The sequence below is a fragment of the Lissotriton vulgaris genome, chromosome 6 (assembly GCF_964263255.1).
Source record: "Lissotriton vulgaris chromosome 6, aLisVul1.2, whole genome shotgun sequence".
NCBI classification, from domain to species: Eukaryota; Metazoa; Chordata; class Amphibia; order Caudata; family Salamandridae; genus Lissotriton; species Lissotriton vulgaris.
Window position 1 is genome coordinate 176,487,822 of NC_141694.1, and position 24,926 is coordinate 176,512,747.

Here is a 24,926-nt window from a genome sequence, read left to right on the forward strand (position 1 = left end):
CGAGTAGAAATGAGAGGGGAACGCCTCCGATGCATTTCGGGCTGGTAGCCCTTTATCAAGGAGCGCTGAAAGGGAGACAAAGAATGCCGTGAGGGCAGGGGTCTAACTGAAAGGGTGACCATTAAATGTTATCAGTGCCGATCAATAGTGTGGGCGGAATAAAATGAGGGATGGTGAGAGGAGTGAATGGGTCGGGTAGCGTCAGCGCGTGATGAGGGTAAAGGAAGGTGAGGGAGTGAGGTCACAATGCTACCGGCACAAGCGGTGCGGTAGAGCACTTACTTCGTTAAAAAGGTGGTAAACCTCGCATAGTTCGTGTAAGTCCGGGTGGGATGCCTAAGCTGTGTGAGAACGCGGGGAAGTTAAAAAGGGGCGGATGGAACTAAAAGTAAAAGAAGGACTAACGGAAAAGGGTGCGGGAAGTCAAGGTCTAACGTGGGGGCCATCTTAGGAAGGTGTGAGAGAGCAGGCAAGAGCCATGCATTGCAGGTAGAATACAGTGGAGTACATAATGTAACACGAAAACAGACAATTAAAGATAACAACTGAATTCAATGCGGTCATTGAGACCGTGTGGCTTAAGCGTATGGAGACGGTATATCCATTCCAATTCTCTTTGAAGAAGGCATTTGCGTGTATCAATGCCTTCTTTTTTCGAAACAGTTTCTAGAACGATAAATTGGAGTTGGGCAATTGAATGTCTAGCTTCAGCAAAGTGGATAGCAACGTTGGACTTCTCATATTTCAAACGGATGTTTGACTTGTGCTCATTTAAGCGCGTTTTAATTTTTCGTTCGGTCTTGCCGACGTATAGTTTGCCACATGGGCATTTGAGTGCGTAAATGAGATTCGAGGTGTCACATGTGGCGTTGACTTGAAGATTGATGGGATAACCTTTCATTGGGTGTCTAATGATGTTTCCTTTTATAATAGAGTTGCAATGATTGCAGTTCAGACATGGTTGTGTGCCCTTATGTGGAACAGGTTTAGGAGTGGGTTTGGAAAGAATTTCTTGGATGTTTTTACTCCTGGAGTATGCAAATAAGGGCAGTTGATGAAAAATGTCCCGAAAGTCTGGGTCCATTTGAAGGATAGGCCAGTGTTTGAGAATTATTTTTTTGTACATGGTGCTTGATGTGGAAAATTTAGAAACTAGGACCATCCGTTGGTCTTCTTGTTTGGACTTTTTGGTTAGGGTTTCTTGTCTTGAAATTTTCGCCACTCTGGTTTGTGCCTCGATAAGGGTAGTTTCAGGATATCCACGGTTTAAGAAACGTGTATGTGTTTCTTTGATGCGTAGGTTAGCAATTTGTTGATCTGAGACTATGCGTTTGACGCGTAGCATCTGTGAATACGGTAGGTGTTTTTTAAGGGATCCCTGATGAAAGCTTGAAAAATGGAGAGTGTTGTTGCGATCGGTTGGTTTCCTGTATAGGTCTGTGCTGAAACCATCAGGTGTAATGATCACATTTACGTCAAGGAATGATATTGCTGTATCACTGATTTGCCATGATAGTTGAATGTGTTCATCCTTTTTGTTGAGATCCAATAGGGCATCGTTCAATGATTGTTTGGTGTTGCTCCAAACAAAAAAGAGGTCATCAATGTACCCAACGTACATTATTATGTTGTCTTGAAATTTCGGGTTAGCATAGATGTGTCGTTTTTCAAAGTTCTCCATGTAGGTATTAGCCTATGTGGGAGCTGCGCAGTTACCCACCGCCATTCCGGATAACTGTAAGTACCATTGGTTGTCATTCTGAAAGTAGCTATGGTAAAGGGTGAATACCATTAATTCCATGATGAATACTTGCATGTTAGGATCGATGTTGCTGTTGAGAAGGGCTGCTTCAATGGCCTCAATGCCTCCTTGGTGGGGTATTGAGGTATATAATGAGCTGACGTCAGCTGTACATAAAATGTATGATTGTTGGTCTTGGATTTGGATATTTGAAAGTTTGAGTAGGAACTCCGTGGTGTCTTTGATATAACTGCTGGACTTTCTGACAAGTGGCTGAAGGTATTTGTCTATGAATTTGCCTGTGGGCTCGTGTATGGATCCTCTGGTCGATACGATGGGTCTAAAAGGTGGATTGTGGAGGTCTTTGTGTATTTTGGGACTCATTTGAATTCAGCGCTCCTTGATAAAGGGCTACCAGCCCGAAATGCATCGGAGGCGTTCCCCTCTCATTTCTACTCGTTTCTAAATCAAGACATGATATGAATATAATATCTATGGATTGAATTTCATGACTCAAGATTAAACTTCATCAAACCGACATCAACTCTTTTTGAATCATTGTTTGAACTTTACCGTAGTGCCTCCATTGGGGATGTATTTGCATCACGATGCTTACACTTCTTACCAACACAAATACTTTACACATTGCCTTTGTAGATAAGCCTAATTGCTCTGTGCCAAGCAACCAGAGGGTGAGCACTGGCTCTCCTATTTTGCATCTAGCATACCCTGACTAGAGTGGGAGCCCCTCCATGTATTTTACAGGGCGGAGCCCTCAAGTTTCGTGACACCACCGACTACTTGTAGTCTGGAAAGAAGGGCTTCATTAGCCGCAACCATCAGTCCATTTTCAATACAGCTAATGATCAAGGCTTGAAAAACAGATTTCCTGGAACTTAAAGGGAGCCACTGGAACTCTTTCTTGAGCAGGGTAATAGTAGAAAAAAAACCAAGTGCCACCGATAGAGGATACGTTATCTTTCATGGAGAGGGTAAGCATAATGCTGTGTTTTTAACTAGGACAAGGGTCAGGACCCAATGTGGAAGGCCATCAGTCTGTGGGCCATCCCAAACAACAAAATCTCAGTTTTATCACCATTCAGCTGTAGGCAACTGTATGTCATCCAGGCAGCTCAAACAAGATAACTAATAGGGTGTCACCTGAATAGGCTAAAATCTCAAAGACACATAATTTGACATTTAACGGAAGGGGGGTCAAGCAGATGTTTAATAAAGTGGAACTCAGGGAAGAACCCTTGTGAACCCCTTTGATGGCAAGCATAGTGCAAGACTTAAAAGAGTATAGGGCAATCATCTGAGTCAATTTTTTCAAAAAGTCAGTGAGGCAATGCAAGGCTTTTCCATGGATACCCACCATGTAAAGCTACGAAGAAAGATGGTATTAAAAACAGAATCGAAGGCAGATGACAAATTGAGAAGTACCAGCATTGCCAGATTGCTAGCATCCAACGAAAGTCTGATTGAATGTACGACAGCGGTTTCAGTGCTATGCAAGGCTCTAAAACCATATTGAGAAGGGTCCAATATACTGTGTTCTACTAGATAGGCAAAAAGCTGTTTAATTTCAAGACTCTCCAAGGTCTAACGTAACAGGGGCCTGATCATCAATGAAAAACATTCTCTCCCTACCATTAAGTATACTACCCTCAAATATTCTTAAGGATCTTGATTTTTCTACAATTCTTATAATTTGATAACACCCCTCACCTTTTTCTAGGAGTCCAGAATACTATAACATCCCTTGCCCAGATAACATCTCAACATGTGTGTAATTATGGTGCATAATATTCAAGTGATAGTCTTATTTCCTTTACCATTTTCTGCTAAACTTCTTTTGACGACATTAGCTGAGTACTTTCATTAGGGTCTTCACAAATAAATGACTATTAGTGAAAAGATACTGAAAAATAACGCATAGTAAACTAAGGATGAATGTAAGACAAAAGGACCTATTGCATGATAAGTTAAAAGACTAGGATTGAACTTTGGATTCATACGTTATCATTTCAATCTCACACAAAATACTGATTTACCCCCAAGGGTATGAAATAGTGAAATTGGATATTTTTTCCAATTTTAATAGTAAATGTCAATTATTTAAAAAAAAAATAATTTGCAACAAGACATTATCACCAAACCCAACATGATGTATGCTCAAATGTAATGGAATCACCAAACATAATTGGGAATTGATGACTTGTAAGATGTGTAGGAGCCTGTAGGATTTCTAAATGCTTACATTAGGTGATCCACAAAATGGATCATTAAGAACCCTACAGCTTCAAAGTTGTACCCATGTCCAATTTTTGCATTATGTCAATCTTCCTACATAGATACTAATTAAAGTGTTCATTCAAGTTCCTCAGCATTTGTCTTTTTTTACAGTGTTTCAAGATGTCCACGTCATGATATTCATTGGATTTGGTTTCCTCATGACATTTCTGAAACGATACGGCTTCAGCAGTGTTGGAATCAACTTACTTATTGCAGCTCTTGGTCTCCAGTGGGGAACCCTGATGCAAGGATTATGGCACCTTCACGATGGGCACATCAATATTGACATAAAAAAGTGAGTTATTTCTCAACTACTCGTAGACATTTTATTGCTTTATTACTATATCAATGACGCCTTAAATAATCCGTTTTTTTATATCATTGTAAATTGTCGAATAATTTCTATCTCGTTCCAAAACCAGCATAATGTTTCTGAAACCTAGACCTGTTGTTAAATGATCTATGTAGTATTTAAAACAATGTATCTATCCAACATTTCTATAGCAATTTACTGAAAAGTCCATCAGTAATCACATATTTTAGTGTGAGACAGATTGGTGTTTAATCCTCTTGCTAAGGGAAGTGATCTGGATGAAAATAAAAAGTCATGTGGATACCTCAAAATCACACAAAACATATTTTAACAATTACTATCACTCTCACTCAGACAGACAGACTTGCTGCTTCTGCAGACCCATACCATCCTCTTGCAAGTGCAATTCAGTAACAACCAACACACCACCATTCCTAGTTATCTCATTGCAAGGGGCAAAGGAATAGCTAAGATGTGAAATCAAGAGAGACAAAAATGAAAACATCAGACAACAAGCTTTATCAAGCAGTGGCTCTAGAACAACCCTTTTAACACAGAATGGGATTTCTGTGTTAAAACAGAAGAGTTGAGTGAAGCCACTCTTTGCAACTAACCTCTTAGTTTCTATAGAATATTTTGAATCATTACCTACTAGCTTCAGCCTATAGCACTCTATTGTTCAAGAGGGGATCTCTCTATAAGTTAAAATGCATATATATGTAAATAAATACATGCTGCATACATGGGTTATTTAGTTTTTAATTATCCCTTTAGATATCAGAGACTACAACTTGAGCATCAACTTATAATGTGGTTGTAGTCTTTTGCATCTGCATACTATGTTTTTCTTTCCGTTCTTTTGATTTTGGACATCTAGAATTTTGACTTCTGTTTTGCTTGTTTATTTCAGCCAAAGTGTTAAGTCAAAACCTTTCGAAGGGGCAAGCCGAAAAGCTGTAGCTAGCAATGATCCCTCAAAGTCAGAAATGTCATCATAGAGACTAAAGCAGTTGGGTGTGACACCAAAAGCTCTGAGTGGGACAAACTTGGATTCTTTTCAAGTGAAGTCCCGCTAAATTAGTTTTCTGTGTGCAAAACGCTCTAAGCATGATAAACCTATTTCTTTGTCCACCTTGTGCACAACCTTTCTGGCCAAGCCTCTGCACCTTATCTTGGTCCTCACTGGGTGCAAAAAATGACTCTCAACTTTTTTCCAAGTGATGGAAATTCTCTGCATGGCCATTCCTGAAGGTCCTATTTTCTCAGGACAGAGTTCCTGGCATCAGGTATCACTGCAGCCAGTTGGGCCCTCTTGGAATCAGGAGTCTTTCTGTGTTATGTGTCCCAAGAGTCAACAAACAGGAGACTAACCATTTGACCCTTGGAGAGCAATTCCAGTCCATGGGTGCCAGCAGGAATCCTTACGTCCTTTGATGAGTCTTCGTCTTCCAGCAGGAGTAAAAAAATTTAGGAGTCTTTTTTCCAGCAGGGCTTTCTTGTTTAGTTGGAGTCTTCCGTGGTTCAAGAATGCTCTAAGAAGGTGGTGGGTGTGGTGCCCGATTTATCCTGTGCATATGCCAGTGATTAGTGATTTTTTACCACCAAATCGTATTCTCTCACAGTCCACCCTCCCCGTTTTGTAGTGCTTCCTCTTTGCCTAACTTTAAATGTACTGATAAGCCAAGTCTAACAAGGCCTACATAGTGAAATGGCTTTTGGGTATTATTTGACTGGGAAATCCCATTAACTCCAGCATGTAGTGGACACCTTTATTTCTTTATTTTAGCAATGTGCCTTGTGAGTTTACAAGTTAACCTTCAGGAGTGACTTATGAAGATATAAAGTCTGCCTTTGATGCCAATTTTTCCTACCACCTCTCACTACAGTGCATTCAAACTGCATCCCAATCAGAGCAAAAAGAGTGCTCCTGGTAGGCATATATCTTTGCCATGTCCACAAGACATGTAAATATATAAACATACAAAGCACCCGACATAATACATTTAACTTCCATGCCTAAAGCGCATATTTTTGCACCATACAATTGTCTTTATGGACCAATAAATAGACCAATTGGGCTAAACCAATTTAACTGATTAGCAGTATCACAGGGCACATAGTTGTAATACCAACACAAATAAGGACATTAAAAAGGGGAAAATCTGGGGTGACCGGGCAGAATGGTTACAAATTTACTTCAGACAAAGTTTGAAATGATTTGTAGGAAAATACTGAACGACACAGGATAGGCCCCTATTGACAAGGTAACTAAAGAGGAGAGAGGAACAAACAGGAAGTTAGAATTCTGCCTCAACCAGTGTTCTGCGTTAAAGGGGCGTGCAATGGGTGTTGCTGGGGGCGTTCCCAGCAACATCCATGGCCTTTTGACACTGCCCCATATTCACAAGAAATCGTACATCTGAGGCAGTGGCAAAAGCTTAGGAGGTGCAACGGGGAGAAATATCTTTATTTCTCCTCGTTTTTCCTTTTTCTATGTGTGCTGCATTTTGCAGCACACATAGAAAGAGGAAAAGCTTCTTGTAATTATTTTTGTACAGTAAGGTTTCCCTTCCTGTACAAAAATAATCATCCCCGCAACACATGAACTCTTGCACCATTGTGCAAAGGTTCCTGCGTTGGCGCCGGCAGCCCATTGTGCGCCAGTGCAGGGGAAAAGGACAGGGATGAGCCGTATCTTATAGATATGGTGCACTCCTGCCCTTTTCTTTTGCCGTAGGGAAGAGGCCCATTGTGAGCAAAGTTGTAGCACAGAAGTGAATGCTACTTATTAAATATCCTTGCGCTACTCCAAAATCTTTTTGCACCATCTTTCAGCTGATGTATTCACAGAGGGCATCCACCTTTGATTGACTCAGTCCATTATTTCAGAACTGCTATCCAGAGCTACTTACTGAAAGAGAAATTAAGACGGAAATAATACATGAAAAGGACTGTAAATCAAGGACCCAGCAGTCACTACCAGCTAATTTATGGTTGCTTTCATTGAATTATTTGTACAAAAAAACTGCCTTGACCCGTTACCCAGAAACAGCAAAACTGTTGTGGCATGTGGATTTTTTTTTAAAGTCATGTTTTTCAAAAATAACCAAAACGTGGTATAGTGTAATTTGTTTTTGTGAGTTTCATTACAGTAAAACACCAAGAGAAGTGAAACCTTGTGCACAAGAGAGGCACAACACTGGTAAAATCTAATTCACCTTAAGTTTACAATACTCAGAAAAAAAGCTTTGTGAAACAGATAGAGATAGTCGGGTATAATCCATATCTAACACAGGAGTCAGACTTTACTGATAGAAAAAAAGTTTTATAAACAGTCACTTAAAATGTACATGTTATATCTATATACCCCTATTTCTTCCTACAGAATGATAAATGCTGACTTCAGCACAGCAACTGTCCTGATTTCCTTTGGAGCCGTTCTTGGTAAAACAAGTGCAGTCCAGATGCTGATTATGGCAATTTTAGAAATTACAATTTTTGCATGCAACGAGCACCTGGTGGTATCTCTTGGGGTAAGTACATTATCCATTTCAAAAAAGTAGGTGTCACTATATGAAAAACATTTTGTGACCGCTTGTGTGCACTTCAGACTTACCTGTGCACATGACTGGACTTACAACTATTTTCAAACAAAGCAAAGGTGCACCACCCAGGTGTTCTAACAACAAAGATAAATCAAATGTCCATATTCAACAGTTCTTTGATGTTTCTTTTTTTCTTTTTTCTTTGTTATTGTTCCAGAAGAAACAGTGCAATCAACACAATGGACAGCCGACGTGTTTCGTCCATGTACAGGACTTCTTCAGGGCTGTTAATTGCAAATGAATAAAAATACAATTATAAAAACAAACTTACAACAAACATAAGAGACTTTTTCTTAAATGAGCGCAACAAAGACAGACAGACAGGATATTTAAGATATTACAAAATTCTCATATGAAGAGAAATAAATAAAAGCTTCATGTTTTTACACCTAGGGCAGAGATATGAACAGCAGGGCCACGTCCACATAAATGAGCATTGTTCCCCAACACAAGCGGTCTACAATATATAAGTGGAGCAGAAAATGTACAATATGTAGCAACAAGATAGTGCTATTAATGACTATGCTAACTACCGTGACGAAAACTTACATTCAATTGTGAGGTAATGTCCTGAATGTATCTCCCAATACTGTTTAATAGAAACAGGCAATTGATAATTTGTTAGGCGTCTCAATCTGACAAACTCCAAATGACGGTGACAGTTAAGGAACGGTGAAAAAAATCTAGAGACAAGGAAATAAAAAAATTAAAATAAAGAGCCGGATTAGTCAATATTCCTATCTCATGAGATAGTCACCAACTTACAACGTGGTTCAAAGAGAGCCCGATGCACAGTTTCAAAAATGAACAGCATGCTTGAAAGTAGGAGCATACCTTTTCTCTGACGGTCCTTATTGTGTCCCGTCAACTCCATCTAACAACACCTGCGTGTAGCAATTGTCTCTACTGTAGGAAAAGTCATATTCTGCCTAAGAAAAGAGTTTGGAGGTCAAATGATTGAAAGAAGTAAAAAACATCATTGATAGGATACAAAAAACCTGTAAAGTGCAGTCATGAGGCTATTAAACCACACACCAGGTTATTACTAGTTTATACAATTGAGATGATACCTGTCCCATGCCAGATCTAAAATAAATCAGTTGCGCTCGTAAGTGGGTTCCTTTCAAAATGCGATATACGCCCAAACTAGTATATGTCGCGGAGTACCTCAAGGGAAAATGTATGGATCTAATTAGCATGTGATTAATAGCCACATCAACAGGTGTATAAACATAGTAGACTCCTCTAAAATGTGTCCAGATAACTGTTATCCATAATGGCCCCTTGCCTTAATAATAAATAAGTTGGAAAAAAGAAATGTAATCTTACCTAGAGTTTATCAGATAAGAGAGAGGGCGTCCTATAAAAAAATTAATATTGGTTATATCCCAGTATATCTCCAGAACAGCTTGAAAATCGATATATAAACGTAATGTCAAATAAGCCCATGAGATGAGGAGCAAGCAAGTAAACGGCAAACAACATTCGGGGTCAGCATTATAAACGTAATGTCAAGTAAGCCCATGAAAAAAAGGAGCAAGCAAGAAAACGGCAAACAACATTCGGGGTCAGCATTTCCCATACACCCCGCTAGTAATCAAATGTGAGGCTGTAAAGGCCGGCATCAAGTATCAAGTAAACGGGCAAGACACTTACCAAAATACAGGTATAGTAGCACGGACCTCGTTACGCGGGGAAACGGCGTGAGCAGCAACGGTATCTTGTATAAAACAAGGCGTTTAAATATCCCCGCGTAGGAACACTACACGGGCACGGAGTGGTCACGTGAGTTGGGAGGCCGTTCCTCGTCATCACGCTCGCTCCCGAGTGAACAAACCAAAGCGATAGCCTCAATTGGGCGGCCATCTTGAAACGATGAAATGCTAGTAAATAGTTTATTAAACTAGATGGCAAAATACAAGCCCCAATCGTATACAAACGTGAGCGGAGTAGGAATTACCTATAACACATATTAATAGTGCTAAAAATCATACGCATCCTCTTCGCAAGAGGCTTGAAGCCTACCCATAAATATTGGCAAAAGAAGGGCCTATTAAAATTGAACGAGCCACCAACGTGATAAAATTACATAGGCAAGGAAGTAATGTTGTGAATTATACTTGATTTGGGATATGGGCCAACTCCAGGTCCTCAGGACGATCGTCATTTATGCTGAGTCAGTCGTCACTTCAAATTTAGGAAAAGGTACCTAATAGAGAAAGATGGACAACCACAGCTGCACTAAGGGGCAATGCGTCCAGCTAAAGTCCACATATCCAAAGTCTTGTTCAAAGTACTAGGAGCGATAAAAGAGTCCTTTATGTGAGTAAATAAAGGCAGCCAAGAGTCACAAAGTGTAAGAGCTTGCTGCCACCTGAGGTAGGGGCATAACGTTTAGTGACAAGGTCTAAATAGTAGGAGGAAAGCAGGGAGAGACAACAGCCATGTCTCTAAACACTTGAACACAGGGATAACACATCTTATTGTCTGCAATGAAATAACAACAATTCACTGTTTGCAGCGGAGTCATACAATGATAATACTACAAAAAATAATGCATATCATCATCATTATTGTGCCCTAGTTCAATGCTACATAGCCTACAGATCCATCCAGCTTCTTTTCTCTTCAAGGCCAATTCCCTATTCCCACCTCTTGGGCTTGCGGGGATCTGATCTATTCCCATAAATCATAATTCCTTATTTGCAGTGTGATTCTCCTGCATGTGGAAAGCAAGGGGATATTTGAGGTCCCCATTGCGAAGTGCTCGTACATGTTCCTGCACTCTAATATTCAGGGTTTTTTATTGTACTGCCCACGTAGATCTTGTCACATGGGCAGCCCAAAATGTAAATCAAATTTTTGGAGTTACAATTGATCAGATGATCAATTGTGTATCTACAGGTGGTATTGTAGCAGAAATGTTTGGTTTTATTCCTGCCTATCTTACAGACACTGCATTCATTACATGTGTAAAAGCCTGTTATCGTAGGAGTAAGCCATGTTTGAGGTTTGGGGGTGGTCACATAGCTAGGGCACAGTATGTTTCACAAATTTCGTCCCCTCCTGTATGTGACTTTTGGTTTAGCAGTGAGTACTTCACCTAGACTAGGGATTTCTGCTATCAAATGCCAATGTTTTCCAAGGACATTGTAAACCTTACTGCTGCGTTCATTATATTCAGTGTTGAAAGCAACAGGGGCTCTCTTTGCCCTGTCCTCATGAGGGTGGCTTCCCATGGAATTTTAATTATTTTGTTGTGGGCTCTCTTGAGAATAGACTCTGGGTACCCTCGTTCATGAAAACGGTTCTCTGTTTTCTTGAGATTCAATAGAAAGTCATCATCTGTACTACAATTTCTCCTCATGCAAATCATTTCCCCATAGTGGATTTTGTTGATCACATGTTGAGGATGTGCCCTTTGGAAATGTTGCATGCTATTGCACTGCGCCTTCGGCCTGGTCGCCCCCACGCTCCTCGCCTCTCCTGCCTCCTGAGCCTCACCTGCTGCCTGTGATTAGCGCCGACGCCGATTCCAGCGCCCCAGCCGCCGCAGGGCCGCCCGCCAAGCCTGCACCCGTTTTCCCGCCGCTGACTGCCTGCGGCCCCGCCCCCACGCCAGCCGATTGGATCCCACGCTCCCGCCTCCCACCGGACCCTCCCTCCCGGCTCCCTTCTTATGACGCCCCCAGAGCGACCGCACAGCGGGAGCACCGACTGAGCGCCGAAGGTGCGCCAAAGGTAAGCCCGTCTGCACCCGTCCGCGCCTGGCCCGCACCCAGTGCCAGGACCCCTGGCCCCCGCAGACACCAGCCCACCCGCCGGACCTACGACGCCACTGAACTCAACGCACTCAGCGCCGGCAGAATCCCGGGCTGCTACCGAGCCACCCCGAGACGCACCCACGGACCCTTCTGCTGCCACTCCTGCAAGTTCACCTGCATCCGGACCTGCACTACTCCAGCACCGACCAAGACCAAGACGAGCAACAGCAGCAGCCACCTGAAATGCATCCTGCTCAACACCCGCTCCGTCCACAGACACGCCATCGAGCTCTGGAACCTGCTCGACACCACAGCCCCAGACGTCGCCTTCCTCACGGAAACCTGGATGAACACCTCTTCAGCGCCCGACATCGCCATCCCAGACGGCTACAAGATCATCCGGAGGGACCGCATCAACCAGACTGAAAGAGGCATCGCCATCATCCACAAGAACACCATCCGCATCACGACCAACACCGACGACACCCTCGCACCCGCCGAGCACCTGCACTTCCAAGTCCACATCAACCCCAAGACCACCCTGAGAGGCACCCTCATCTACAGACCCCCGGGACCACGTACACAATTCAGTGAGGACATCGCCGACTTCGTCAGCCCGCACGCCCTCCCCTCCGCTGACTACATCCTCCTCGGGGACCTCAACTTCCACCTGGAGAACAACAACGACCGCAACACCACCACCCTGCTGGACAACCTCGCAAACCTTGGACTCAAGCAGCTGGTGACCACCCCCACCCACTATGCCGGACACACACTCGACCCTGTCTTCTCATCCAGCAAGGACATCACCTACAGCCACGCCACCGGACTCCACTGGACGGACCACAGCTGCGTCCACTTCAGCTTCAGAAGGACCACGATCCACCACCACCAGCAACAGGCTGCACGCAGAAGCTGGAACAAGATCACAGCCGACCAGCTCGCGATTTCCCTGAGCAAGAACCCACCCACCAGCGCAACGAACCCCAGCCAAGCGGCCGCCAACCTCACGAAGTGGATCAGCGACTGCGCAGACGACCTCGCCCCCCTGAGGACCCCGCCTAGCAGACCCGGCAGCAAGAAAGCCCCATGGTTCACCGACGAACTCAAGAGCTCCAAGAAGAACTGCCGAGCCCTCGAGAGAGCCTGGCACAGAGACCCAACACCGTACAACATGACTGCCCTCAAGCTCGCCACCCGAAAACACCACCAACTGATTCACGCCACCTGCATTCAAGGAACGACTGGACAACAACACAAACAACAGCAAGGAACTCTTCAACATCGTTAAAGAGCTCTCCAACCCCAACGCCGGAAATAACGACATCACCCCTTCGCAAGACCTCTGCAACTCCCTCGCCTCCTACTTCCACAACAAGATCGCGGACATACACAACAGCTTCAGCACGCAACCGACGCACGCCACGACCGAACCACCGCTCCGCACCACCACCCTCTGCGCCTGGACCCCGATCAGCACCGAAGACACCGTCCGCACGATGAACTCCATCCACTTCGGATTGCCGACCGACCCCTGCCCTCACCACGTCTTCAACAAGGCCGACGCGGTCCTCGCACCCCACCTGCGGGACATCATCAACACCTCATTCCACACCGCTACCTTCCCGGAGAGCTGGAAGCACGCCGAACTCAGCGATCTACTAAAGAAGCCATCAGCCGACCCCACCGACCTCAAGGACTACCGCCCCATCTCGCTGCTCCCGTTCCCGGCAAAAGTCATCGAGAAGACCGTCAACAAGCAGCTGGCCACCTTCCTCGAGATGAACAGATCCCTCGACCTCTCGCAGTCTGGCTTCCGGGCCAACCACAGCACCGAAACCGCCCTGATCGCAGCCACCGATGACATCCGAGCCCTGCTTGACAACGGAGAAACAGCAGCCCTCATCCTCCTAGACCTCTCCGCGGCCTTCGACACTGTCTGTCACCGCACCCTAGTGCAGCGCCTCAGCAACGTCGGAATCCAAGAGAAGGCACTAGAATGGATCATCTCCTTCCTCGCCGGAAGGACACAGAGAGTCTGCCTCCCCCCGTTCAGATCAGAAGCCACCGAAGTCATCTGCGGCGTTCCTCAAGGCTCCTCGCTCAGTCCAACCCTCTTCAACGTCTACATGAGCCCCCTCGCAGACATCGCACGCCAGCACAACATCAACATCTCCTACGCCGACGACACCCAGCTGATCCTCTCCCTCACCAACGACCCCACCACTGCCAGAGCCACCCTTCACGAAGGGATGAAAGAGGTTGCTGAATGGATGAAGAACAGCCACCTGAAACTGAACTCGGAGAAGATGGAAGTCCTCATCCTGGGATCTTCACCCTACGCCTGGGACGACTCCTGGTGGCCCCCCGCCCTAGGCAGCGCACCCAAACCAACAGACCATGCACGCAGCCTGGGCTTCATCCTGGACTCCTCCCTCTCCATGACCAGACAAGTCAACGCCGTCTCCTTGTTGTGCTTCAACATCCTGTGCATGCTACGTAAGATCTTCCGATAGATCCCCACCGAGACCAGGAAGACGGTCACCCAGGCCCTCGTCACCAGCCGTCTGGACTACGGCAACTCCCTCTACGCCGGAACCACCGCCAAACTCCAGAAGAGACTCCAGCGGATCCAGAATGCCTCAGCACGACTCATCCTGGACATCCCCCGTCGCAGCCACATCTCCGGACACCTGAGAGACCTGCACTGGCTCCCGGTCAATAAGAGAATAACCTTCCGTCTTCTCACCCTCGCACACAAAGCCCTACACAACCAAGGCCCAGGATACCTCAACTGCCGCCTCAACTTCTACGCTCCCAAATGCCAGCTTCGATCGACCGGCCACGCCCTCGCCGCCATCCCCCGCATCCGAAGAGCCACCACAGGGGGGCGGTCCTTCTCCTACTTCGCCGCCAAGACTTGGAACTCCCTCCCGACCCACCTCTGCCTGACCCAGGACCACCTCGCCTTCAGGAAGCAACTCAAGACCTGGCTGTTCGAGCAGTAGAGAACCCCCCTCCCCTAGCGCCTTGAGACCCTCCGGGTGAGTAGTGCGCTATATAAATGCTTTGATTGATTGATTGATTCATATTACAAGCAGTGCTCTTTCTGTGTGAGCGACTGTGGATCCGATTGTTCTGTATGAAAAAAGTTACATCTAGGAAGTCAATCTCCTCCCTACTGTGATTGATGGTGAACTTGACGTTAAAGGGGTTATCTTTCAGGTAGGCATGATAATCCACCAGATCTGGCGCAGGTCAATGCCATAGCATAATCACATTGTCGATGTACCTGCCCCAATAGATCACATGCCCCATTCATTTTGCTGAATGTCGGCCCCAGGGGTGCTCCCACTCAAACTAGCCCATAAAGAGCCCGGCATAAGCGGGAGCAAACCTGGAGCCCATTGCGGTGCCCTGGATTTGGTGAAACCATGTTGAGTCATGAAGGAAGTAATTTTTTGACAGTATGATATCTGTCTTTTCAAGAAGGACTTCATTGTGAGAGTAATGATCTGCTGTTCTTTGTCCAAGGTAAAATTGTAAGGCTCTGACCCCAAATTCTTTTTTAATGCATGTATATAAACTGGTGACATCCAGGGTCACAAAGGTCAGGGTCTCAGACCAATTGAAGTCCTCCAATTTGCCCAGAATGTCCTTGGTATCCTTAATATACGCTGGCAAGTTTTGCACAAGGGGTTGTATATAGTGATCAACATATTCTGAGAGTTTCTCTGTGGGGGAATTGACACCAGATATAATGTAGCGGCCAGGTGGAAAAGGGCGGCCCTTATGGATTTTGGGCAAAATATAAATACAGGGGTAACTGGGCTCAAAAAGTGTCAAGTATCTACATTCCTCCTTATCCAACAGCCCAACCTCCCGCCACTCCACAAGTCTCATATTTATATGTGTGCTCAAATTGTTGATAGGATTACCTGATAGTTTATTGTAACATGAGCTATCTGCCAATTGGCGATCTATTTCTTTCATGTAGCAATTTCTATTCATTAGAACTACGTTCCCCCCCCTTATCTGCCTCGCAAATGACTATTGAGGGATCTGACTTTAGGCTTTTTAGGGCCTTATTTTCAGCAGCCGTGATGTTGTGCTTTCTCACATTTGATGGAATAGGATGTTCTAGCCTCTGGTGTAGCCCATGTGTGACCCTATCTTTAAAGATGTCGATATTGGGATGTGTCCCTACGGGAATACATTTTGATTTAGGTTTTAGGCCACTATCTTCATGCATACTTTCCAAAATATCTAGTTCACTTCTAATGAGTTCAACATCAATAGGTGTTTCATACTCGACAGACATCAATGACTGAATCACATTTATTTCATTGACAGTGTGACTTGAAGGGACACATTCCTCAACAGGTTTCACATAACTGGTAGGATTGCGTATAAAATGGTCCTTTAGTTTTAACAACCGTACAAACTTTGATAAGTTCACAAAAACATCAACATCACCGCCCATTTGTTTGGGGCAAAAGCCAAGTCCTTTGCTCAAAACTGAAGCCTCATCCTCAGAGACCACTCTGTCTGACAAATTAACAATCATTAATTTTTTATCCACGGTTTGTCCATCCTCATTTTGTCTCTCTAATTCCCTGTCTTCTTCTATCTGGTTACCCTGCTCACCGGCTCCTGGGGAGGAGATGGCTCCTGGGCCATCTCCTCCCCCTTCTAGTTTTTGGTCTTTTGGCAACAATCTTGCACTTAATCTGAGTCTTTCCATCTCAAATAAAAAATTATTAGACCTAGTCTCACTCTCCACGCCCACTACTGAGTCATCCGTGGTTAATGAGTTGGCCACAGAAGAGAGGGATGATATGCTTCTGACTGACGTCAAGTCCAGTGTCTTCTCTCGTGGTCTTTTACCATCCCCAGGGATCTTCACATTATCATATCTATGAGAGAAGGTGTATACTCTCCCATCCTTGTAATCTTTATCATCTCTTTTAATTTTTTTGACTTTCTTGTCTCTTAAGTAGGTTTGATGACTTTCTAATATTTCATTCAGAATTGCATAGTTTTTCTTAACCACGTCTTTTAATTCAGAGGCTGCTATTTCTTTTTCCAATTCCTCGATTTCCTGTTGTAATTTTAGGCCCTTTTTTTCTGCATTCTTAATCAGAATCCGCATCATATTAAATGACACATTCCGAAGATTTCCCTCCCAGTCCTCTAATTGGTATTTATCAAGGTCACTGCTGGGCTTGTGTGTATTTCCTCTTGTCGCTTCATGTAGATATCTCTGCCCTAGGTGTAAAAACATGAAGCTTTTATGTATTTCTGTTCATATGAGAATTTTGTAATATCTTAAATATCCTGTCTGTCTGTCTTTGTTTTGCTAATTTAAGAAAAAGTATCTTATGTTTGTTTTTATATTTGTATTTTTATTCGTTTGCACTTAACAGCCCTGAAGAAGTCCTGTACATGGACAAAAACGCGTTGGCTGTCCGTTGTGTTGATTGCACTGTTTCTTCTGGAACAATAACAAAGAAAAAAGAAATAAAAGAAACATCAAAGAACTATTGAATATGGACATTTGATTTGTCTTTGCTGTTAGAACCCCTGGGTGGTGGACCTTTGCTTTGTTTGAAATTGACTGTGGTCCCGATTGGGAACTAGTTTTGTGGCGGTGGGTGCTGTACAGTGTGCACACCCCTCCCACCAGAAATAGTGGGTAATTACTAATAGAGTAGCCAATCCAGGTTAGGTGCTGTTAGATAAGAGGTTCCACTGTCTGCACTTCTTTCTCTCAGTATAGTCAACTGACAAAATGTGGCCTTGCCAATGTACATTTGTTCTTATGTAATATTATTCCACAATTGTGTAATATTATGATGGACTAAATGCAAGCAAATTATTAGGAATGGGGGTTTAAATACATGGCATTCCTTGTGACCAATCAAAACACATGACCGTTCATACACTCAAGGGCTGGTGTAAATTGCTTTGGGCATGGTATAGAATAGCACAAAGTATCACGGATCTGTATAGTGAAGGGTTTATCCATATAGAAAATGTTTCCCTGCGGCGAAAAAAAATAAAGAAAAATAAAAAAATTGCATTATCAAAGTTTTTCTAACATATGAATGCCCATGCCTAGAAAAAGAAGGAATTCACATCATGTTCCCAAATGGGAGGATGTAGGGAAAGCAGCAACTGATAAAGATGTCAATATCTTATGTTATGTTATGTTATCATCTCTTATAACACGCAAACTGATACTCGGAAAGAGAGTCCTTGAGCTGTAGCACAAAAATAACTGTACAGCTTTATCTCTGGATTATTAAAAAAGCATAGTTTTTCAGTGCTTTCCTAATAAACCATATGAGGTGTCTTCTCTTTTACTGAATAAAGCAGAGAATGCCAATATTTGGCTGCTAAAAATTTAAATCTGTACATTCACTTCCAGATTTATGGAGTTTAGTAAGAACCAGATTTTGATTTTAAAAAAATGAACAAAAAAGGAAGTGACATTGGTAACTGTTTCCGCAAATAGATTGCCCACTACCCGGGACTATATTTGATGGACGTAGCACAGAGAATTAAACAAAATCCTCTTCTCCTTTGGCCTTCAATCCAGCACATGTCTGTGTTCTGAGTTGTGGTGTGCCTGCCTCCTAAGCCCAAAAATCAGGTGAACCGCTGAGTACTCTAAAACTCTACTTTTAGACAGGAGGCTGTTTAAGATGCCCAGGTATAGACTATTGCATTTGCTGGGTCAGAAAATTACTTGGCATATTAATGGATATTCTAATGAACCAGGGGATCCTTCCACTTCTGCCCTGTTGTCACGCTGGGTTGGCAGGAGGGACCAGATCTACAGAGTATATCTGAGGCTGTCTTCATCTTGGGCCAATGGAAGTGGGGAGAAAGCCTGGCAAATGTATTGTTCTGCCCCAGATGTCCTGCCAGGGTTATATCATGAACCAACTCCCATAGGAAAGCCCTGCACAAATGGGAGACTACCAGCACATGGGTTGCCCCATGTCCAAGGACCTTAGTCTCAATATACAGGAGGCCATTCTCCCAATAGATAAGGTGATCACCAGAACTATCACCTACTGCCTGGGTCTCAGCTTGCTGACTTGAACCCTCTAGAGCAAGGCACTCTTCATGCGCCTTGTAGAATTCCTCCCTTGTGGACCCACCCACAACTTGTCATCCAGGAAGCTCAGGCAGGGCCCCGAGGGCAGCAATGATCGCTCCCATAAGATCAGGGGTATCCTCCTCAGATGCCTTTAGGCCGATACTAAAGGAGCATCAAAGGCTTGTTTCCCAAAGCCCTTGCCCTTATTCTTCTTGGTAGTTGCTGGGCCTTTCTTCCAGGCTTCCTTGACTCCAATCATGGGCAGCCATGGACCTTGTCCTACAGTCATACATACCCATTCAAGCAAACCTAACATCTCCAGGTGTGACCTGAGCTCCACTTCCATCCTGATAGTGTGTGCCAGGTTGTTGCCCAATAGACAATCTACAGATACTGCAGGGCGCACACCTATGTTTAGAGAACCCAAGACCACCACCCACTCATAGGGAACAAGAGCCACTGGGTATTGACTCTCGCTGTTGTCTGTGACTATAACCTGGTGGAATTAGGGATGGCCTGCTCCAAGGACATCAGATGACCGCTCACAGTAGACATAGTGGCTCCTCTGTCTCTGAAAGCCTCCATCCTTCGCCCATTGATGGTGACCCACTGCCTATACTTAGAAGTATTAGAAGACGTAGTTGCTTTTGCCACCACCTCTCTATCCCATAGGGATACTAAGGTAAACTCTGCTCTCTCTCCCATTCTAACTGAGACCACTTCCTCCCCAAGCACTACACTAGCCAACCCAGGTGTCTGTCCACCGATCAGGGGCTGTTCCCTTTTGGGACATATGGGGTCTTCCTTGGAGTTCCCATCTTTGCAGCACTCAGTACATTTGGGGACAATCCCCCTATCTATTTTTCAAATAGCCCCTTCTTCTTTGCTTTAGATTGGGACTGGTTGCTATTCCTTTGGGAATCATTCTTAAGGCCTTTAGAGAATGACTGAGTTTTAGGTTTCTCTCTCTCATTCTTCTGGTGGATCCCCTGACCACCCTTCTGGTGATCCCCCTCAAGATAACTGTTTAACACTCTGGTGCTGACCCAGAGGTTTGCCTCCTTTGCAAGCCCACGGGATCAGTGAGCTTACTATGAATGAGGTGCTGGCGCAGCACTTTAAAACAGATACTGAACATGTGATCTCTCAGTATTAGATTAAACCACCGAGTAAAATTACCAACTATTCAGTGCTTTGATGGCATACTCAAGAAAATCCAGCCAAGACTGTTTTTGCCTCTTTTAGCCATCCCTTAATCTAACACTGTACATCTCTGCGGTGAGTCCAAATTTGGAAAACAAGGATGGCTTTTATGGGGATATACTCGATCTGGTTCCCTACCTCCAGTGTAAGTAAGATATCCCTCCCCAATAAAAGCATGTGTTTCCAGAGTAACCCCTAGCAAAACTTTTCTGGGACCTGTGTATATCGAGGACTACCTCGTAAGCAAAAAACCTCTACCAATACTCTACTCATTATCATCCTATACCACACAGGTGGGCACTGTAATTTTAGGTATGTGGACTTGCCTGTCGCCCTCAGCCACTGCCTGGATGCTGCCACCATTTTTGCTGGACTATATTTTCTTAGCTCTGATGTCCAGAACTCTCAGATTCACCTCATTGGCCATTCTCCTTTCTGTCATGGCCTGTTTCTATTGTGCCTAAGATCTCTCACCCTCGGCCTTCACCTTCTCTGCGGCCAATTTGAGTCTGTTCATTGCCACTTAAACTCCTTCTCAGCCCTCATGTCTGCCAGCTCCTCTGGAGCAGGCTGTGGGAGGACACATTGAATTCAGCTCTGGGTGGGATCTCCAATCCTGGAGACAAGATATCCCCCTACCTGGTATGCTATATTCCAGGCCTACACTCAGGTCCTCTCCTTGCCCTTCCATATCGTCATTCACATGGTCATCGGCTGTTGCCAGTTACTGATGAACCTCTGCCCAGGGCCCTCAGAGACTTCTGAATCTCCAACCTTTTGGAACACTTTTTGGTTGGAAGTCTCCTATCCTTACAGGAGTGCTTGAAGTCAACCACAGTGTAGCTTTCTAAGTTGATGAGCTTGAATTCCATTTCTGAAGGTATGGTCACATACAGTCAGGAAGATTGAGAGTAAATTTGGAAAAAGCAAAAAGAGCCAATACAAAAGAATAAAAAAAAAACCTTGAATTGTTATCAAACATTTTATATGGGATTTTATTGTTATACAAAGTCACTGTATGGCACTGCACAGCACTTCTCGCCGCTGAAAACTAATGTAGGAAATTGGGGTATTGGTTGAGGAGAATCCTTCACAAGCAGCAACCACAATTTATGTCAGATTGAAACCACAAGCAAACCCAAAGTAACCTGTGCTTATCCCTCTTGTAACTTGGCACTAAAGACACCAGACTTAGCCAGAGCCGGAATGGTAAGTCTGGGCACCGGGCAATCCCCGGTAGGCTGGATGGGGCGGGGCCGGTTTTGTGTCAGGGGGCCGGTTTTGTGCCAGGGGGCCGGTTTGTAATTAATTTTGACCTGCCCCTAGCCCTGGTGACATCGCAACCCGAGTCAGTAGCAGCTAATTCTATCTGCTCCATAATTAATGCTATATGTGCTGCTGTGTGTACATAACGCTGGCAGTATTCCATGTATAATTTATTAAATGAATGCACCACCTGCTGCTACTCACCAGATCCATGGCGTAGGCAGCGTAGAGATGTCTCCTCCTCCGCCTGGCACCCGTGTCTGCGTGCGGCCTCCGGCTGGCAAACTAGGTGTAGTTCACCCCTTACTAGGGTGGGGTCTGGATTTGAAGATCATGCGCATTGGGGCTGGGCTCGCGCTAAATGCGCGTGCGAGAGGTCAATGAGGCAGAGACGAGTCATGAGTCAAAGACCGAAAAAGAGCGTGGCACAAAATGTTATTGTTTCTAACTAGCCCCCCCGGCCCCCTTTCTGCAGGTGAGTGTAGTCATGCTGAATTGTACAACTATTTACCCCGTTTTAATAGAAGCACTTCGCTTTCAGTTTCCACATTTCCAAAATAAAGGGAGGGATGAAGCGGATGGGCCTGTGATTGGAGAACTAACTTAACAAATGAAATCCAATTAATAACGAGTCTAGAGTCTAGACTCGTTACGGGAGGTAAGGGGTGGTGAGGTTTAAAAGCTCCTTTATAAGGAACCAAAGGGCCAAGATGCAAATCCCGCATGCAAGCGCACGTCCACGCGCACCCCAAGCGGCACAACCAGGCCCCTCTACCCTGTTCTCCAATATTCCACATAAGTAGCAACTGTTATTCAACAAATTGAGTGTTCGAGTACCAGAATATTCATATTGTGAAGTATGCGCCTGATGGCCTCAGACAATATATAATGTGCACAACATTGTATCATAAGGCATGGACCATGTTTGTGATAACTGTATAAAAGCTGCAGAAGAAAAGAACGATTGATACCCTCAATCTAGAGAAAAACAGAAATTCCTTTGGCTCAACCACCCATATGTGGAAAAAACACAGATATCTTCCTAGATTAAACTCATTTCACAATAACTAACAAACAGTTTTGAATCTTAACACTACTAAAACTCACTATAAGCCACATATGACCGAGAACCAACAAACCAGCAGCCACTATCAAATTATGGATGCTCTATTCTGATTGTTGGTCTTCCAGATCCACATGAAGGGCATGCAGGTAGAGTGTGCCTTAACAGTGCTATAACTGTGATGATTGGTGGGATGAATTGCAAATAAGATAACCTAAACTAACAGAGAAGTAAATGCATGGAATTGCCATCCAGGAGTGATGCTGGGTTTACGTCAAGGCTAGAACTGTAAAATATCTGGGACAGACCCAGAATGCTAATTATAGTAGAGGAGGAAGGATATAACTGGAAGCCAATTAGAGTTTATAGTGCTGCAGAAAGTAGGAAATAAGGTCAATAGGTTGGCGGTTCTATGTAATATTCATGGCCGAACTGGCTGTAGTTGGCATTGGGAATTTGCTCGGGAGAGTGGATGGGTGAGGGCCATTTTTGGAGCGGTGGGGGTCGGTTTTGGAGCAGTGGGTGCTGGTTTGGTTGCTGGAGGCCGGTTTAGCAGCGACGCTGCAATATCAGTCCCCAGTAACAAAAGCAGCAGTGCTGGGGGTTGGTATTGTTAAGCAGTTGTGCTTCACGCTTGCCCCACCCAGTTGGTGGGGGCCAGTCTGGCAAATTTGCCACGGCTGCTATTGGTTCCCAGTCCGGCCCTGGACTTATCTTAGAGGCAATGTGTAAAGTATTTATGCAGTTCTTCAAAGAGTAATAAACTGAAAATACACCACATTAAAAATCCCACATACATTTAGGAAAATAGAGTAAACCGTAATAAATAATTTGACATCAAAGCACCAATATCCAATCAGTAGAGCAAGAGATAAGCAATTTTAAAGATCTCAGGTAAGTCTAGAGCCTAAAAGCACAAAGCAACACTCATGTTATCTGGCCATGTGAGACCGGGTAAAAGTCACAAGTTCATGATGCAGCACGGGCTGGATAGAGGGACCAGGTTAGTCTAGCTGAAAAAGTTACTTAAAAAAACTAGCATGAAGAGTTCAGTTCATGATTGGAGGAGGCCGCGAGGAGCAGGGAGAGCTCCACAGATGGTCGTCGTTGTAGTGCAAAAAGCAGGCTGGGTGTCACGGACTGTTGTTACTTGATCACAAGATCCTATTGAGTGTTATAGACAGTCCTTATTGTCTGTACGCATTGCAGGCTGTTGATGTTAGAGCGCAGAGTGACGATCTCATGTTGCTGTTAGTCGATGGCCATCACTGTAGTGTAATGATTTGTGTTCACAAGAGCTTCACGCTGGTGTTCGGTAAAGGCAGTACGATCTTGGTGTGAACAAGCCAGTTCCCAGTTGTGAAGAGCACACACCAAGGGCCCAGGACCTGAGGGGCACCTCTTGGGGATCAGGAACTCACTCCAACAGAGGTTAACATGGCTCAGGCAATTCCAGTTGCAGGCCTAATTGCAGGGCCAGGCAGCAGGCCAGGTGTCAGATGCAGGGAAGCCTCTGGAGCTTGATATATCCCTGTTGCTCTAAGAGTAGGTAAATTTAGCCTGGGATGATGGGTGCAAGTCTAGTATTCCTTCTCTGTAAGCAGTGCCCTCAAGCAGCAGGGCAGCAGGTAGTCCTTTCTGTAGCATCCACAGGCCCAGACATGCCCTGAAAAGTTGGTTCTGAAAGTTGAATATTTATACCTGGTGCCCAGTTTGAAGTTGGAGAAGCTTCTGGAGTTTTCCTTTACGGAGGCGTCTGGAATTTCCTGCCTCCCTGTCCTGATCCCAGTCTGTCTGGGGACACAATAGGCTAGTGTGAAGTCCTTTGTGTGTGAGCTGTGCCTGTGCCTATGAAGTCAAAGCGTGGTAGGTGACAGCTCAGCCTCCCTATCAAGTCAAAGATGGCTCATCTTGCCAACATACAGACAATCCTTTATGATACTATCTGGAAGGAATACATAAAGACCAACTGCCAACTTCATCTAGTCATGTAACCCAGGATATCGGCTGAAGACACCAATTAAGAAAGACAACAAAAGGCCAACTTTCTAAAACCGCAATTTTCAGAATTGTGCCTTAAAACCCAACTTTCCATTAAAAAGGGTTTTAAATCACATTTCCCTAGACAGCAATCATGACTCTCCTTCCTGCTCCCTATGAAAAGTTATAACTTATTACATGTAATAAGGTAACCCGATGTTAACCTATGAGAGAGGTAGGTCTCCCAGTAGTGAAAAACAAATTTAGGAGTTTTTTACTACCAGAAAAAGTTAAACTTAAGAATATATGCCCAATGTTTTTAATACACTGCACTCTGCCCTAAGGGCTTTTTAGGGCCTATCCTATGGGTGACTTATATGTTTCAGAAAGGGAGATTTAGGCCTGGCAAAAGGTTTATTTTGACTTATGGCGTCCTTGAGTCTCAAGGGCGGCCCTCAAGGCACTGCGGAAATGCGCGCAAGCGCTTAAATCATTGAAAGCCAAAAGTTCTTAAGTAATGTTGCAAAGCTTTTGTTCAGCTTTATTATTCAAATTTTTAGTTTATAATGTTCATAGCGAATGTTCATT

At 44.4% G+C, this 24,926-nt stretch overlaps 1 protein-coding gene across 1 annotated transcript in view; it reads left to right on the top strand.

The window, feature by feature from the left end:
- The window catches only part of RHAG (Rh associated glycoprotein), a 193,267-nt gene that overhangs the window by 58,675 nt on the left and 109,666 nt on the right, over positions 1–24,926 (top strand). The window contains exons 2-3 of the mRNA XM_086926205.1: positions 4,148–4,331; positions 7,735–7,882. Coding sequence (XP_086782331.1) covers positions 4,148–4,331; positions 7,735–7,882 — 332 coding nt within the window. The remainder of the gene's footprint in view (positions 1–4,147; positions 4,332–7,734; positions 7,883–24,926) is intronic.